The following is an 18,757-nucleotide window of genomic DNA, read 5'->3' as shown; positions in this document are numbered from 1 at the left end:
GTTCAGTGGTAGAAGTTGCACCTTCCAGAGAAGTCTCAAAGGCAAGGCACCTCATGCACAGCCACCACTCATCTGTCAGTGGTGGTTTGCAAGTTGCTATGATACTGATTGGGTTTCAGCAGAGCTTTCAGACTAAGATGGACTAGGAAGGAAGGCCTGGCAATTTACTTCCAAAAACCTCAAGGATCACAATAGTCTGATCAGCAACAGATCGTGGGGATGGCACAGGACTGGGCAGCATTTCATTCCACTGTGCATGGGGGCAGCTAACAACTACAACCACATCAACAACCACATGACTGCACAGGAAGGGCCTGCTGACCAGAGAGATCAGTGCCTGTAAAAGCACAGAGTTATGAGAAAGTGGTAGCCCTCGCTCAGGGACTACCCAATAGTTCAGTCTGCATACAGCATAAAGGGTGTTGATAGGGTCAGGAGTGGAGTGGACGTTAGGGAAGGTATGTGGTAAAGTGCATGAAGCAGGAAATTTGTAGGGGTATCAGAGATCATATGAGGAGAGCATTATATGCCAGACTAGGAAATGTGGCTTTTGTTTCTTAGGGATTGGGAAGTAAACAGATGGATTTAAACAGGTGAGTGGCATGATTAGTATGGATTTGAGGAGACAAAGCAGGGAAATCAGTTAAATAGCTACTCTCATAATCTAACCAAGAGAAGATTATGGAGGAGCAGTGGGAGAAGAAAAGTGACAGTAGACTAGAATTATAGTGACTAGGGAGTATGACATTCAACTGCGTGTATCATAACAAATTATGGATAACATTGCAAACAACAGGAATTCCAGAGCACTTAATTGTGCTCATGAGGAACCTGTACATAGATCAAGAGGCAGTCGTTTGAACAGAACAAGGGGCTATTGCGTGGTTTAAAGTCAGGAAACGTGAGCGTCAGAGTTGTATCCTTTCACTATACTTATTCAATCTGTATGCTGAGCAAATAATCTGAGAAGCTGGACTATATGAAGAAGAACGGGGCATCAGGACTGGAGGAAGACTTCAACAACCTGCCTTATGCAGATGACACATTCGTGCTTGCTGAAAGCAAAGAGGACTTGAAGTACTTACTGATGAAGATCAAAGACTACAGCCTTCAATATGGATTAGACTTCAATATAAGGAAAATAAAAATCCTCACAAATGGACCAATAAGCAACATCATGAGGTGTGGAGAAAATATTGAACTTGTCAAGGATTTCATTTTGCTTGTATCCACAATCAATGCCCATGAAAGGAGTAGTCAAGAAACCAAAGATCGTATCGCGTTGGACGAATCTGCTGCAAAAGACCTCTTTAAAGTGTTAAAAAGCAAAAGACGTCACTTTGAGGACTAAGGTGCGCCTGATTCAAGCCATGGATCAATCGGCTTGTATGCATTCAAAAGCTGGACAATGAATAAGGAAGACCAAAGAAAAATTGATGCCTTTGAATTACAATGCTGGCTAAGAATATTGACTATACCATGGACTGCCAGAAGAATGAACAAATCTGTCTTGGAAAAAATACAGCCAGAATGCTACATAGAAGAGAGGATGGCTAGACTTCATCTTACGTGCTTTGGATATGTTATCAGAAGGGACCAGTCCCTAGAGAAGGATATCATGCTTGGTAAAACAGAGGGTCAGTGAAAAGGAGGAAGACCCTCAAAGAGATGAATTGACACAGTAGCTGCAACAATGGGCTCAAACATAGAAATTTGTGAGGATGGCGCAGGAACAGACAGTGTTTCATTCTGTTGTACATAGGGTCGCTATGAGTTGGAACCAACTGGATGGCACCTAACAACAACAACATCAAATTTTCTATGATAAGCAGTCAGAATGGAAACAGATTAATGATTTGACACTTTAAAAATAAATTAATTAGCATATTTACATGGAATATTTTGAGAAATGTATGTTTTCTGGGATTTTATTATATTTTTTGGCTTTCTGTATTTAAGTTGCTGAGTAAGTCATCTAGAAGCATCTTCCGGGCTCCCACAATGACTTCCAAACTCCTTAAACAAAGACCCTTGAAAATACCATATGAGTTCCTTAAAGGAAAAAAAAATAGACACCATAGCATGTGATCTAGTTTCCATCATTACCAAAATTGCTTATATCCCCCCAAATGTCACTTACTACAGAGTAATAAACTTATTGAGACTCAGATATTTGCTGGCTTGTGTATAAACAATACAGATTACTAATCCCTTGAATACATTATCCCTTTTCTTATGAATTCAAAGTGATTTGATAACAATTCAAATTCCTAACTATCCATGGTATATAACCACAAATGGTTTGTAATACGGCATACAGAAAGCATATATAAATGTTATATAGAAAACCACATTAATTTTCCCTGAACTACTTGGAAATAAAGAGCACTGGCAGCACAGTGGTTAAGAGCTCGGTTGCTAACCAAAAGGTAGGTAATTCAAATCACCAGCTGCTCCTTGGAAACCCTATGGGGCAGTTTCACTCTGTCCTATAGGGCCACTATAAGTCAAAAATAACTCAACACAATTTTTTTCTTTTTAATTCCACCTGTATTACAGATGGGAAAATAAGCAGTAAAATGAAATATTTTGTTTATGTTTAAACAGGAAAATTGTGGGCTGGGGGGTACCTATCTCTGATGTCCAGTTAAGTACTGAAAAGCTGAAACTTCATTTTCTCTTTCTTGAGAAATATTCACTTTCCCAAAATATATCGTACATATTCAGGAAATATATTCAGGTTGCTGAACTCTAGCTTAGCCTTTGAGAAATTTATTTTAAACTTCAGCCAAATTCACTGTTGTAATTATGCAAGATTCACTAGTTTAATAAACCAACTCTACAGCTCACTGCTCAAAGCCTTTGACAGCAGGATACTAATAGAGCCAGGTCCAAAATGCAAATGGTGCCATCTGCATCACTACATCCACTCCAGCAGCACCTCTATTAAATTAATAGTACAGCCTGCGAGAGAATACAGCAGAGACCCCAGACTCTTGGAACCAGTTGAATTATTGCTTAACCTCCACCTCGTACAAACACAGAGCCAGTTTACTCATGGTTAGCTTCATCAATCCGTACCAAATAGCTGCATCCAATTTGCTTGACCAAAGGAATTAAGAACCGCCCCCCTCAAAAAAAAGGAAAGGGAACAGTTAGAAGACATTAGCTCCCTAAGTACAAATATAAATAGGATTGAATTGAGTATGCTTCAATGCCCTGATTGTATAAGGATTGGCTGACCAATCTGGAACAAACTCAGACATTACAATACCAGCAGTGACTTGAGATCTGCACCAAAAGGAAGTACATGAAATATATAAAAAGCATGGCACTGTAAAATAGATTCATATGTTGGTGAAATTTAAGGTTAATCCAAAACTTTTATGATTTGAAAGTTTGCTATCTACAATTCTGATTTTTAGTGCAGATAAATTTGCACTAGACAGTTTTTGGCATAATAATAAATATTGGACAGCATTTTACTTCTTAATCCTGGAAAATTCCTTCATTTTCTGTGTGTATCACTTAAGTATGATGAACATGAGATTTTTATTTTTACCTTGGCTCATCCAAAATCGTGTGTGACTGACTCACTGGGGAAACCTGGGCATATTTAAAAAGATATCTCTTTAAATGTTTTTGATTCCTATAACTACAAGTTTCTTTAAAGTTTTATGACTACATGGGTCAACCCCAGAAGAGCGATGCTTGTAAGTTGGAAAAGACAATGCTGATCATTATTTATACGCCTCTAATGCAAGACTGCAGTTACTGGATTCAGTTCAGTGAAGAGGATATTAATCAGCATGTTGTCACTGTTCATCCACCCCCTTGAGCCTGTGGAAGGAAGCTCTGGGTCCACGGAAGTCTGCAGTGAGTAATATAATGACCGCATTTCTACCCCAATTATTTTTAAAGGTATCGCATGGCAAGAGAATTTTAAAGTTAAAAAAAGTTGAACTCTGACCTATTATAGTAACTCTTTAAAAAAAAGCAAAAAAATTTTTCTCAATCAGGCAAAGATATATTTGTGGTGTTAGTAAGTAAAAGCCTGTTGTAAATAATCCAAAGATTATCATATATTTTGAAATTATTTTGATTCTTACCATTACATATTATTTATAAATTTATACCTGAAGTTAACTGAGAAATTTCACTATCAAAATTTAAAATATAAGAACATTAAACATCAAATTTTTTTCTCCCGTATAAATGTTTACATACATTGTAAGTAAAAATAAGAAGACACACAATATTAAATGCTTACCTTTAATTTGGGTTTTCCTTTCAGGTTTCTCTTGTTTTTCAGTCTTTTCTTTGTGTATTTCTATGGAGAAATGGAATTTATAATTTAAAAACTCTCTTTGAAAGAATACAAAATTTAAACCATGGCTATTACCTAGACTTTATCATTCTGCTACAAAGTCTGAATTATTATAGCTAATAATATCATACATGTCGAAAAGGAAAGAGTCCTTGTAACGTATTGCTACCAGAATCTCTTATTGAAGAGACCTCTTTATTGAAATAAGGGCAAAATTGGAGTCATCTCAAAATTAGTTATTTGAAAAGCTTAAAAACTTAGTGACAGAGATATGTTATCACCATTTTCAGTGTAAAAATTGATCACAAACTATAATTATGTTTTATTTGAATTACAAGCAGTACAAATTTAAGAATCCTTAAGAATGTAATTTAGGTTTAGGAAGATTTAGTTTTTACATATTAAATTAAGAATTTGTGAAATGAACTGTAACAACTTTCTAATAGGAAATATATTTCAGAAGTATTTACTCTAAGCTGTGTTTATAATCAGCATTTGGCATTGAATTTAACCAATAATTACTGTAAGCAGTTCTAGTGCATTTCATAGAATAAGTTAGTTGTTACATTTTTTTTCCTAAATGTCAGATTTTATCCAATTTATTCAATTTTCTGCTGGCTTCAGTATACATCTATTGCCAAGACTTAGAAAATGAAGTTATTTCTGAATTTTCAGTTAATTTGGATTGGAGTAAATTTGAGATTAGAGTTTACAAATATGATTACTAACTCTGAAAAGTCAAACTTAAATATCATGGTTTTTCTGAGAAAAATGCTAATGAGGCTTACTTATTTATTTATCACATTATTGCACAGATGGTCAGAGATAGTACTAATTACTATACATATTTTAAATTCTCCACCTGTAAATTTGCATTTGCATTTTTATAATTTTTCCAGAAAGTTACTGAATCAAGACTAACCATAGGGAAACCCTAAATATCTTCAGAAAAGTTAGTTACCAACTTTCATTCACCTGTTAAGGAGGTAACCACCTCTAGGAAAATTTTTTTCCCTTGCTTTCCCCTTCAATGGATCATCTTATTATTTGTAGTGTCATCTTCTACCCTTATTCCATCCCTAATTTTGACTCCACCCTAGGGTAAAACAACTGCAAGAAATATGGCAATGGCTCTGCAAAGGAGCTAAGATGCTCAATCACATCCTTGAAAAATATTCTCCAAGGGATTAGGAAAGATCTCAAAAGGGCAAAGGAAATGTCCATCTCTCTGTCTTTCTCACCTTTTTTGATCTCTTCCTTGGATATCTCCAAATTTTACTGTACAGAAGGGTTTCTTGACCTTAGCACTATTGACTTTTTGGAATGGATAAATCTTTATTTGGATAAGGGAATGGGAGGGGAGTTCTGTGTACTCTAAGGTACTTAGCAGCATCCCTGGTCTCTACCTGCTGGATGCCTATAGCTCCCATACCCACATCCCAGTCATGACAATAAACAATGTCTTCAGACATTACCAAATGCTGTCTACAGGAAAAACTGCACTAGATTCACTGCTGGAAAAATACAAGATAACCAGCCTGACCATTCTTCATCACTGTCTAGACTTGCCACTTGGCAGTTGTATGTATTAAGCACTGGATATCTGGTTAGTCTGAATTGAAATGTATTATAAATATAAAATACACCCTGGGTTTTGAAGGCTTAGCACAAAAAAATGTAGAATATATAATTAATAATTTTATATAGGTTATATGCTATAAGGATAATATTTTGGGCATACTGAGTGTGATGTTTTTATTGATGTGCCAACTTGGCTATGTTGCTGTCCCCAGTTATTCAACTGAACACTAATCCAAGTGCTGCCATGAAGGTATTTTGCAGATGTAATTAAAGCCTCTAATCAGTTGACTTTCAGTATGAGAACTATTTTCTGGATAATCTGGATAGGCTTTGCTACTTTCATTGGAATGCCCTAAAAGCAGGCTGAGGTTTTCCTGGGAGAGGAAAGAAATTCTGTCCGTGTACAATATTTCCCGCCTACTCATGATCTTCCCTTGCTTATCACCTGTCCTTCAGATTTCAGACTTGCTTATCCAGCCCTCACAATTATTTGTAATAAACCTCTTAATATAAAAATATACATATATAATCTCCTATAGTTCTGCTTCTTGGGTCCAACCCTAACTGATACGTTGGTTTAAATAAGAAATGATATTAAAATTAATTTTATGTTTCTTTTTTTTTTAATGTGACTATTAGAAAATTTAAAATTACGTATGTGGCTCACATTATAATGCTGTTAGACAGAACTGGTCTAGCCACAAACCTAAAAAACCCAAACCTGTTGTCCTGAAGTGGATTCTTTTAACAACTCTACAGGAAAAAGCAGAACTGCCCCATACGGTTTCTAAGGCTGTAATCTTGATGGAAGCACGCTGCCACATCTTTCTCCCAGGGAGCAGCTGGTGGCTTCCAATTGCTGACCTTTCAGTTCGCACCTGAGCTCTTAACCACTGCACCACCAGGGCTCCTCTGGTCTAGAAATAAAACCAAAACGAACTGCCATTGACTTAAATAACCACTGCCCATCGAGTCATTCCGTCTCAGAGTGACTCTATAGGACAGAGTAGAACTGCTCCACAGGTTTCCAAGCAGCAGTTGATTGTTTCAGACCTTTTCTTTATACAGCGGAACGTTTAACCACTGCGCCACCAGGTCTCCTAAGTGGAATAGGGTGGGTAAATGACCTTTTTTAAATCCTTAGTTCACCCACAGGGTTAACTCTTTTACAAGTGAAATGAATAATCAAACTCCAAACTCTTTCCTGCCAATACCCTACTGTACCTCCCTGCCATCCAAACCAACAGAGGCTATGGATAAGGCTGGTGCCTTGTATAACGGAGGTCCATAAAACAAAATTTCAAAGATTTAGAGTGGACTTAAATATGCTAAGGAAGTCGTCTTTAATAGATAGTTTCGTACTCTTGAGATTACTGTGAATAATTAGATTGGAAGAGATTTTCAAAATTGAAAAATTACATAAATTACAAAATACACGCGTGTGGGTGTGTGCGTATGTGCGTGCATGCCTTGCGTGCGTGTGTGTGTGTGAATTTCGAAGGCACCTGCTGGCCGTTCAGAATAATAAAAGAGGTATTCTGGAACTCACACAACAGGACCAGAACTGAGCCAGAGTCTTACGCAGGACAAGGGTACTGAAGGCTATCCCGCACGGGTAATAGCGTGCCAACCCCCACTAGCCCAGTTTAGGCTGGGAAATAAACTGGTTGGGTAGGGTGGTGGTTTGTGAGATTAGACAGTCCATTTTGGTCCATGGTAGGATTTCCTGCAAGGTAGGTAGAAGTTTGCAAGTCGGAGACTAAATGAAAGAAGCAGTAGCAGGGAGCTACCCTTGACCCCTCAGCTCTGGTGCATACAACAGCATCACATGAAAGGGAGTGAGTTCAATGTTGTGACCAAAATTGAAATGAGCGGGGGTCCATCCTGGGGGGGAAAAATAAGAGGATGAAGACAAATCTCAAAAAGATCGGGATCAAGAGCACCACTCAGGAACAGGCAGAGGGTAAATGCATTCCATCCACCCTTTCCAAAATACATGAAAGGGACGTGATCGGAAAGTAGAAAGTAAATGCTTCCTTGTTGGATGCACATCATAGTACATTTTACTTAAGGCAAAATAAAAATAAAACTTAATAAGAAACAAACTAAAAAAATGGCAATATGTTTCACAGCATGTATTTTTTTATGCTATGATAAATAAAGTAGACACAACCCAGTTCTGCAACTCACACCAATCTCAAGGATAAAGTGCCAATTTTTCCTTTTCCTGATATTGCACTTCACCTTTATACTAATCAATACAGCCCCGCTGCTCTGACAGATCCAGTCAGCTTTCTTGTAAGTGGGGGAAACAAATTGAAATAAATAAATAAATAAAATCTCTGCAGCTCACTACTAACAGAAATCTGATACCTTACATGGGTATATTTTGTAGAAACATCAATTTAAATTTATTAAATCATTGATTTATTAATATTAATTCATTAATATTTCCATAGAAGGAAGTATTTTTTTTTAAAAACCAGTAAAGTCATAGAAGAAGAATGAAATTTATTTCTAAAGACTCAGTCTCAAGGAGAAATTAAATATCTCTCTGTGTGCTTTACTGCAACATTGAATTTTATTTAGGTATTGAATTCCATCACTACTTTCATTGTCTGTGGCTATCAGATGTCTCAAGAATCCAAGGAAGACTCTACACAATGTGTCAGTTCTGTCTCCTTACACTTTAGCCAGGAAATGATGAACTATTCAGGCTCCTGTCCAACTGAGTAACAACATTATACCAACTTAGACTTCAGAAGGATATCTTTCTCGTAAGTAGACCATGCCTGATTTGCTACCCTCAATTGCTCTTTTCAGCTAAGAACCATTTGTCTAAGAATGGAAACTTAAATTTAAAATATTCAAGTCATTAAAGATAGAAATTTATTACCCTATGGTTTTTAACAAAATTCAAAGAAAAATACAATTTCTTATATTATATTAAAACTGTTGTTGCTGTCAATGGCTGTTGAATCAATTTCGTCTTACGGTCACCCCAGGTGTGCAGAGTAGAACTGCTCCGTGGGGTTTTCGAAGTTGTGACCTTTCAGAAGCAGATGGCCAGTCCTGTCTTCCAAGGCACCTCTAGGTGTGTTCGGACTGCCAACCTTAAATTAACTTTCAGTTATTCAATGATGAATGGCTTCACTTGGTCTAACATAACAATATCGTATAATAACAAAATTGCTTTTAATATCATAACACTCTTTAAGGAACATTTCACTTAAACCATGAACTGATTCTGCATACAAGGGACAGAGAAGAAGGTCAAGGCAGTCATTAGTTATCTCCAAATACATGCGCTTTGCATTTAAGGCAAAGTCCAGGGTCTCTGAAGAGGTGTACGTCTCAGCATCAAATGCTAGTGGGAATCATAAGCCATTCTTGTAACCAGTAACCTTAAAGATTGTTCTGGGGTTTAGAAGGCACAGAGGTCAAAGTTTCTCAGTTCAAGTGTGGGGCTGCCCATAGGTCATTAAAGCTACAAGTTTCAATTTTAATTTCAATTTGAAAACTGCAGAAGGGAAAAAATGAAATGGAAAAAGAGTAGCAATTTTCCCAGTATTTCAGGAGGCAATGAAGGGAATCTCTTTGTTGTACTCAGTCATTGGTTACCTCGCCTAATAAGAATGAACCAGCAAACCACTAATATTTACTGTGTCTACGATATCAGTGGTATCAGAGGACTTAAGGGAAGAGCAAGTCTATCCCACAACTGTGGGAAATACGTTTCTACTTCTGCCGCTGCTGTTTTCTTCTATCACTTTTTTGACTGTCTGTAGGGAGGCGTGAGTGAAGATGAGAGGTGGAGAAAAGAGCAGACCCGGGCTTCTAGGTTCCTATCACTGATTCATCTCCCACTCTAAAACTAAGAACATCTGAAATTCCCATGGAGTTATATTATACTAGACTTTAAACGCGTTTACAAGTTTCTTTCATTAAGGAACTCGTACAATTTAAACTCTGTTTATCATGTTTTATCATAAGACATAGATAACTGAACTATAACCTCCTTGTCAGACTTTTTCCTAAAGTACAGTAAAGTACAATGGGAGAGACCTGAGAAGTCCTGGGAAACAAGAGCAGCAGATAGAATAATTTCATATGTTGCTGAGAATAAATAAAAAGTCATATTTTTAAACAATTTGTTGTTTCTGGATTGCAATGATTATTAAATGATTATTTTAATAATCATCATATGAAAGATGGCATAAATCTTTAGTATTCTAATCTAAATAACATTGTATTTCAATAGAAAAATCTATACACAGTTAATCATTGGAAGATCTATACAAAAAAAATTGGCGTCTCCAATTTTTTGACATGTATTGAAATTCAGCTTAGTGTTTAAGAAAATGAGTTCCAGAGCCAATCTGCCCAACTCATATATGAGTCCCATAAAATTAGCTCCAGTTCCTCATCTGTAAAATGAAGTTAATAATAAAACATACCACAAAGGTTTATGGGACGATTAAAATAAATTGAAAATGTAAAGGAGTTAGAGTAGCACCCAGCATCAAGTAATAATCATGTAAATTTTGGCTTATTATTACTTGTCACCCTTTCTAACTAAATTCTAAAGTTGATGGGGGAAAGAATTATGTCTGTTTTGTTCCACATTAGATCTTTAACAGCCGGTACAATGATTGCCACATATTAAACACTTGATAAATATATAAAACCAAAAAGAAAAGAAAAAACCAAACCCACTGCTGTTGAGTGAATTCTGACTCATAGGGACCCTGTAGGACTGAGTAGAACTTGCCCTATAGAGTTTCCAAGGCTGTAAATCTCTGCAAAAGCAGACTGCCACATCTTTCTCCCTCCAAGAGGCAGGTAGGTTCGAATGGCCAGTTTTTCGGTTAGCAGCCAAGGGCTTTAACCACTGCGCCACCAGGGCTCCTTGATAAATACAAAATAAACGTTTACAAACTACTCTGAACTATCAACTCTTGAATATTATGGAAAGTAGTGGTGACTCATAGGTCTCCTGCCCTTTACGATACAACTCTCAAACAATTTAACTTCTAAAATGACTATATTTAAAAAGTTTGAGAAAGTAAACTAATGTAATTCTAAATATTTTTTACTTTATATTAGAAATAATTGGAAACGTTGCAGAGTTTTTCTATTTATAGAAATAAACAAAATAAAATACATGAAAGGAATTTACAAAGTGTTCACACTTGTACAGAAGTTAGATGTTTTTTTTTCCTATTTTTTCGGGAACACTGAAAACCTAAATAATAAATTAAAGACATTTTGACTTATTTCAAAACTTATACATAGATGTTTATACAAAAAATAAGCAATCTATAAACTGAATAGATTATATCCATAATAAATTGTTGAAAATCAAATATCATGTCAATTTCACCTGAAAAAATTTGGGAAGCTTAAGAAATGGTATATTCTACTTCATCTAGCTTGAAGGAAGGGATCCAAAATTTCTAGTCCCTTTTTTCCCCAAGTAAGGTATTATTACATTTCTCTAGTATTTCTTATTGATTATTAGGGTATTTCAATGATAACCTGCACTATCTTTTGTCTAATAATGCTTGTTTTTATATGTCTGGTAGTTTATGTGTGGGAACTGCATGCTTTTGGCACTTTTAAAATATATCTGTGCTGGGCATCTGAGAAAACAAATATAGATTTTAGTGATCCTCTTGGTGGCCAGAGTTGGAACTTCTAGGTGTAATGGGGAATTTTCTGGTGCCCATGGTGTATGCTGCATGTTCCGTGGAACTCAGTATGTAGAATCTCTAAAACTTCACCATATTGGAAGTGAAGGTTTTCATAGACACATTTCTCCCTCCTTTCTCATTAGGCTGTTTTAATTCCATCAAAATGTAATTATTTTAACTCTATTTCTCCCATGGTGTCAATGATAATCATGGGGGCAGCAGATTTTCTCAAGTCTATTTGAGTTTGACTTCCACGTGTAACTTGAGAAGAGAGTCCATGGGTACTATAAATGGGAGAAGCATCAGTAGTAACAAACAATGAGACCAAAATTGGTAAAAATAGATTTGTGCTAAATGATTTCTAAGAATAAGCTTACTTCGCAGTGAAGTCTTTCTGAGTTATTTTGTTGTATTATATGTATTTCCTTATGATAAATAATTTTGATCTACTCAATCATAGCAAAGCTTATTGCTGAGTAGATAGCGAGTTTGTAATTTTGTTTAAGATTTACATGACCAGTTTAAAACATGCAATTTTTCTTTATCAGTATGACACACTGTTAATAAATTCAAAATATTATCAATTCAAGATTTTAAAAAGACAGACTCAAGAAGCTAAAAAGATAATCTCTGTCACTATGGCAACCATCTGATTCTTTTAGATGACAACAGAGTTTATTAAATTATTATGAGGGTTGTGGATTTCAAAGAAGCCTTTTATCATTAGGTTTTGTCTAGATATCTCACAAGCACTAGACAATATAAAATGTCTTCTTACAATTTTTCTCTACTTTAGTATTAACCATTCTAATTATTTATTCATCGAAACATAGAATCTCTATTTGTAAGATTCTGCCAATTATTACTAGGACACAAAAGTTTAATTATGATAAATGACTAAAAAAATCTAGTTAGCTATTTAATGGCTAACTGAAGAAAGCTAATGAAAAATATTTTACTGAATTCTCAATATTTAAAAAATAATAATAATCTGTAGGTATTTATACATTCTATGATTATCTGATAATTTTCCCTAATATAGAGTCACTAAAAACTTTGAGGAAAGTACACTACTAACCATTAATGAAGACTATATAGAGGAACACCCCCCACCTTGAGCACCTAGTATTTGTGGTTAAGTGGGCATACACTCCACATATAATGATAAGCAAATATTGAGGACAGTGTGCTTCAGGTGTGTTGAATCCCGTAAACATAAAAGTATTTTGGATCTTTATTTTGTTATATTTAGTTACTTATAAAATTTGATAAAAATTAGCTCAACTTTGTCAAGAAAAAGTGATAGTCTCAGCCCCTGCATACTATTGATCACTATTAAAAATGTCAAAATATACAGATATATATAAAATCTCATCTTGCCATTAACTGTATAATCTCAGGTTAATCTTTAAACTTTAATTTCTCCACCTATAAAATGAGCTAGTATTTATCATGTATTCATAACCCACACAGAAGTGGCAATGATTGCAAAGAGTACCTTCTATAAGATAATCATGGCTGAATGTAAGGATTTGGGTAAAATTTAGGCTATGTTGGTATGTGTTTTTCATATTTGATGATGTGCTAGATGAGATCAATGTGGCTGTGCACCAGAATCATCTGGAGAGATTATAAAAAAGATGCCAGAGTCGAAGCCAAACTTGGTCAATTAGCCTCTCATGATGAGAAAGTCTCTAGGGTACTGCAGTTTAAATAAATTCTCAGCTGTCTTTAGATCCACAGGCAGAAGTAGAAACTACTGTCTAGACCAATGTTTCTCAAATTTTAATGCAAATATGATTCACCTTGGGATCTGGTTAAAATGTAGATTCTGATTCAATTGGTCTATGATAGATTCTGGAGTCTGCATTTCCACAAAGCTCCCAGGTGATGCTAATGTTGCTTGTCCATGGACCATGCTTTGAGTGCAGGCCTCAGTTTAGATAAAACTCTTGGTAAAATTATTAATATAGACATCTCAATTCAATTATAGAATCATAAAATATTACAGTTAGAAGGGACGTAGAGATCAGTAAGTCCATAATCTTTATTTCACAGACATGAGAACTGAGAGCCAGTGAGGTTAAATGACTAATACAGAAGTGGAACCAACACAGATATCTTCTCATTGCATTCATTGGAGGCTATTTTGGTCACGTTTAAAGTTTGGAGATGTTGAACTGATGAGCATCAATTATCAATAATTATTCTGATGTTCTAGATCAATGTGGCAGTGAGATTAACAGTTTACATTTTATCATTCATGGTTTGGTATTTTCTTAACAGTTAATTTATTTACAAGAACAGTCACTGTGGGTAACCAAAATATGCAGTTAACCATTTATTCTCAAACATCTCCCTTACTGGCCTCATAATACTTAAAAATCTCCTGTTGTTAGAATTATCCTTTTGAGTTGCAGTGGCTCTCACCCTGGTTAGAAACATTGCAGAGATATAAAAATATAACTGCCAAAGGCTTTACCTTTGGAAATTCTGATTCAGTAAGTCTGAGACAGCAGGTAATCTGGGATTCCAAATTAAAGCCAGCAAAAACAAAAATGAGATGAGGACATTTGCAGTTTTCCTACCAGAAGCCATTGTTGTAAAATAATACCTCTTCATTTCAGGAAATACCCTTTCCCAATCTCAGTACAGGAGTTTGGGTGATGCTAATCCCACATTTTAGTTCCAGGTGTGCGCCTATTCCCCAGGCCTTGACAAAGTGCATGTGACATCTCCCTGGGCAACTGATTGGTTACAAGACGGATATGTTACTGAGTCCATTCCAATGAGAGTCAACCACATTGCTTTTGCTGAAACACTTGACAAAGAGCATTGGCTCTTTTCCTGAGTTGCTAAAGGAAAGGAATTTTGGCCTCAAGCTTCTGGTGATCATAACTGCCACTAGGAGAGGACAGCCTGTCTAAGAATGAAAAAAATAAATCAGAGAAAGGAAAGCCAGGTCAGGTAGTGAAGAGAGAGTACTTACTGATATCATTATATAAAAACCTGTATCCTTCCATCCCTGAAGCCAGTCCTACTGTTATATCTCAGTTACTTGAACTAATAAAGTATCTTTTTCATTAAGCCAGTTTGAATTGCATTTTGGTCTCTTGCAAACACAATAATTCTTACTAACACACCAGTTGAATCTGATGCACAAGGTTGAGAACCAATAGTGAGGATTCTGTTTTGCTTTTTTTTGTTTGTTCGTACTTTTTTAACAGACCCTTTCTAAATGACAATACATAATCTGAGAAAGGTAAAACTTTAAGCCATTTGCATCTAACTAACAAATTAGTTTCTAGTGATTTTGGAAAAGAAAGGTACAGTACAGGGCTGAAGAGAGAAGTAAGAGTGAATAAATTAGAACTAACAGCTTCCCACTTATATGCCTTTCAGTTACTTATCCAATCTTACCTTCAGGTAGGAATGTAGCAACACTGAAATTATCCTTGCTCCAACAAAAACTATATAAAATGGTTGGACCTGAGTCTTAGACAGCCTTATTATTTCCCCTGATCTTTTGCTTCCTCTGGCCTGTTCCCTCAGGTTCTGATTTTGCCGTCTGTTTTTATGTCATCCTAGTTCCTGTTTGCTTTACTTGATCGGAATGAACTCTTCCTATTAAAAGTTCCTGATTCAGGGGACTCAGAGTTTGCTAGACCTACAGATACCTGAGAAGTTACTCTGGATCATCCACCAGATCTCCTTTTGTCCTCAACTTTTATTCATGCCGAATAATCAGAGCCCATTGTCTGTACTCTCTGGGCTTTGCCCCCTGTAGTCACAGGTCTGATCAATATTGGGAAAGACAGGGAGAAGATAAAGTTATTAGGTTCCCTGTGTAGCATGAGGATAATGTGGGTGGTGAGGGATGGGAGTGCAACTATGGAGCTGAGTTCTGATCTAGACTTATTTAGAGGAAATGCCCAAGGATAAATGCATCTACTTAGAAATATTATCAGGGCTTACTTAGTAACCAGAGGAGCCCTGGTGGCATGGAGGTTAAGGCACTCGCCTGCTAACTGAAAGGTCTACAGTTCAAACACACTAGTCACTCCTTGGGAGAAAGATGTGGCAGGCTGCTTCCATAAAGATTTATAGCCTTTGAAACCATATAGGGCAGTTCTACTCTGACCTATAGGGTCTCTATGAGTTGGAATCAACTAGCCAGCAATAGGTGAGTGCATAGTGTGGTGACCTAGTAACCAAGCAGCCCTGGTAGTGCCCTGGTTACCTACTCAACTGCTAATCGAAAGATCGGTAGTTCAAACCCACTCCGCAGGAGAAAGTGACAATTTGCTTCAGTAAAGATTACAGCCTTGGAAACCCTATGGAGCAATTCTACTCTGTCCTGTAAGTTCACTATGAGTCAGAATTGACTTGATGGCAATGGGTTTTGGACCTAGCAACCAAATTCTGAGGCTATGCATTTTAACAAGTTTCATCATCTTTTTCTTCTGCCTCCTTTTTTCACTCACCATATTTTTCAGACACTTAATGTTTAGCCTAGTATAAACCACTGAAGCTGCCAGCAAAGATGGATGCATTGAAAGCTCTGGCATGAAAACTTTTCCATCTATCTTACTCATGATGATGCCCTACAACCTTCTCAATGGTCTAATTCTAAAGTCATAAATATTTATGATGCTCAAATTTCCTGGCTTTTTCTCATTCACCCTGCTTGCAAAGACTTATTGTGGATTTGAATAAAGTAAGAAAAACACACAATGGAAGAACTGAGTTTTAATTTACTGGGCTCTTTTCAACCTGAGGAGTTTTAGGGCAATTTAAAAACACAGCTGTAAGGAGAATGTAATTTGTTTTGCTCTAAGAAGAAAGGAGTCTTTTCCCCTAACATTGACATGCATCAGGTACAATCTCACAGAATATCAGCCTTCACATTTGGGTCCTGTTCATCCTTAAGGAAAGTTCTTATTTCCAGAAGCAAGTAGTTAGGAAGTAAGGGAATTAAAAATAAGGTAGAGGGACTTCTAGTTTTTTTACTCTAAGGCAAGAGATAAATCCATAACACATAAAGCCACCACTCCCCAAAAATTGAAGATCAGTTTTTCCTGTACTTCAAAATTGAGTGGGCATAGCTCTCAAAGACTAAGACTATTTTTTCTTAACTTTAAAGCTAGGTGGCAGGAAAAGACATTATGAAATGCAATTTCTTGTTAGCAGCATATGATTTTCTTCTAAAACTAAATATCCCAGAAGAACATAAATGCTATAATAAATATTCTGATATACAGACTTATTATAGACTGGACTTTAAGTAAAACTAAACTGTGAAAGGAGATAAATATATCCATTATGTTGCACTTAGAAGTGTCAGTACAAAATAAATTGAAATGCTATATACCTGCTAAAAAAAATTATAGTTTGTATGACTTTTAAATTCTATGATTGAAGTTGTCAAGGATTTCATTTTACTTGGATCCACAATCAACACCTACAGAAGCAGCAGTCAAGAAATCAAATGACGCATTGCACTGGGCAAATCTGCTGCAAAATAAAGTGCTAAAAAGCAAAGACGTCACCTTGAAGACTGAGGTGCGCCTGACCCAAGCCAAGGTATTTTCAATCATCTCATATGCATGTGAAAGCTGGACAATAAATAAGAAAGACTGAAGAAGAATTGATGCTTTTGAATTGTGGTATTGGTGAAGAATATTGAATATACCATGGACTGCCAAAAGCATGAACAAATCTGTCTTGGAAGAAGTACAGCCAGAATTCTCCTTAGAAGCAAGGATGGAGAGACTACATTTCACATACTTTGGACATGGTATCAGAAAGGCTCAGTCCCTGGAGAAGGACATCATGTTTGGTAAAGCAGAGGATCAGCAAAAAAGAGGAAGACCCTCAATGAGATGGACTGATACAGTGGCTGCAATGATATCCTCAAGTATAACAATGATTGTGAGGATGACGCAGGACTGGGCAGTGTTTTTTTCTGTTCTACATAGAGTTGCTATGAGTCAGAACTGACTCGATGGTACCTAACAACAACAACGTTTATTCATCAATTGCCTCAATATGATACTCGTACTGATAACACGATATTTTACTTATTAGCAACTACTTCAGCTATAGAGTACCACATTACACTGATCTTAATATTAGTAAAGAATAATACTTACCTTTATTAGCAATACCACATAAAAGCTCCATTACAGTCATTTATTTGTTGTCTTATTTAACAAACATTTATCATCAGCCCTTGGGAATGTTGTAAGCCAATACTTACACTTTCTTTTTCACCTAGCGCATTGCTTGGCACAGAGAAAACACTTGGGTAAGATTAATGGGAAATAAATTTGTTGATTGGGCTTAACCCCAGAAGGTACAAAACCTATCAGTGTTCTGTAATAGTGGTTATCTAAGGATCTACACATTGTTGACCATGGTGGAATCTTTAGTCTCATGCATTGTTCTCACACAGAACCCTAAGGATATCCAGAAAGCAAACATTCATTTTCTATTACAATGGTCTTCTTTTTTTTTTCCTTGTATATTCCTTTAAAGAATTTTGGAAAACCCTGTATCTCCTTCCACAGTTTGAAAATAACATCTAAGATTTTTCATCATAAAGAGTTGGAAACAATACAATTTACAGATTATTTGCAAATGTTGAGATTTAAAAATAAAATTGTTACATACCTTTAAAAATCTGATTTATGAACTTTAAATACTATAATATCTTGACACTCTTCATTATGTGAAATATGTCTCAACAAGCTCTTTTTTAACATTTGGAAATTTTACATCTTTTTCTCTTCCTTTTGAAATCACATTTTGTTCCACTTCTCTGAAAAAATCCCCAGAGCTGCTACAGATGCAAATAGTAGGATCCAAATGTTTGCCCTAGCCTGAGTATATACAGAGGATAAATATATGAAATTCATGCATAGAACAACATATTTTTTATCCTTGAACTTTTTCTTCCCTTGATTGCACCATCACACTTTTCTGGAAAATATATACGTATATATTAAAATTATAAATTTTCTTTTATATCTTGTGACTCTAAGGATATAATGGTCAATATATTACTAATTTAATAAATAATTAAACATTAAAACTGAAATTTTACTAGCAATGCATCTATGAGATGTATGGAGATTTAGAAATAGTTCGTGCATCT

The 18,757-nt window shown here is 35.9% G+C and overlaps 1 protein-coding gene across 1 annotated transcript in view; it reads right to left on the bottom strand.

Moving 5' to 3' along the window:
* The window catches only part of TRDN (triadin), a 125,771-nt gene that overhangs the window by 48,357 nt on the left and 58,657 nt on the right, over nucleotides 1-18,757 (bottom strand). The window contains exon 4 of the mRNA XM_004382753.1: nucleotides 4,271-4,330. Within this exon, the coding sequence (XP_004382810.1) occupies nucleotides 4,271-4,330 (60 nt within the window). The remainder of the gene's footprint in view (nucleotides 1-4,270; nucleotides 4,331-18,757) is intronic.

The sequence above is a fragment of the Trichechus manatus genome, unplaced genomic scaffold (genome assembly GCF_000243295.1).
Source record: "Trichechus manatus latirostris isolate Lorelei unplaced genomic scaffold, TriManLat1.0 scaffold00098, whole genome shotgun sequence".
NCBI lineage: Eukaryota > Metazoa > Chordata > Mammalia > Sirenia > Trichechidae > Trichechus > Trichechus manatus.
The sequence above is the reverse complement of the archived record's forward strand: the minus strand, read 5'-3'. Positions and strand labels throughout refer to the sequence as shown.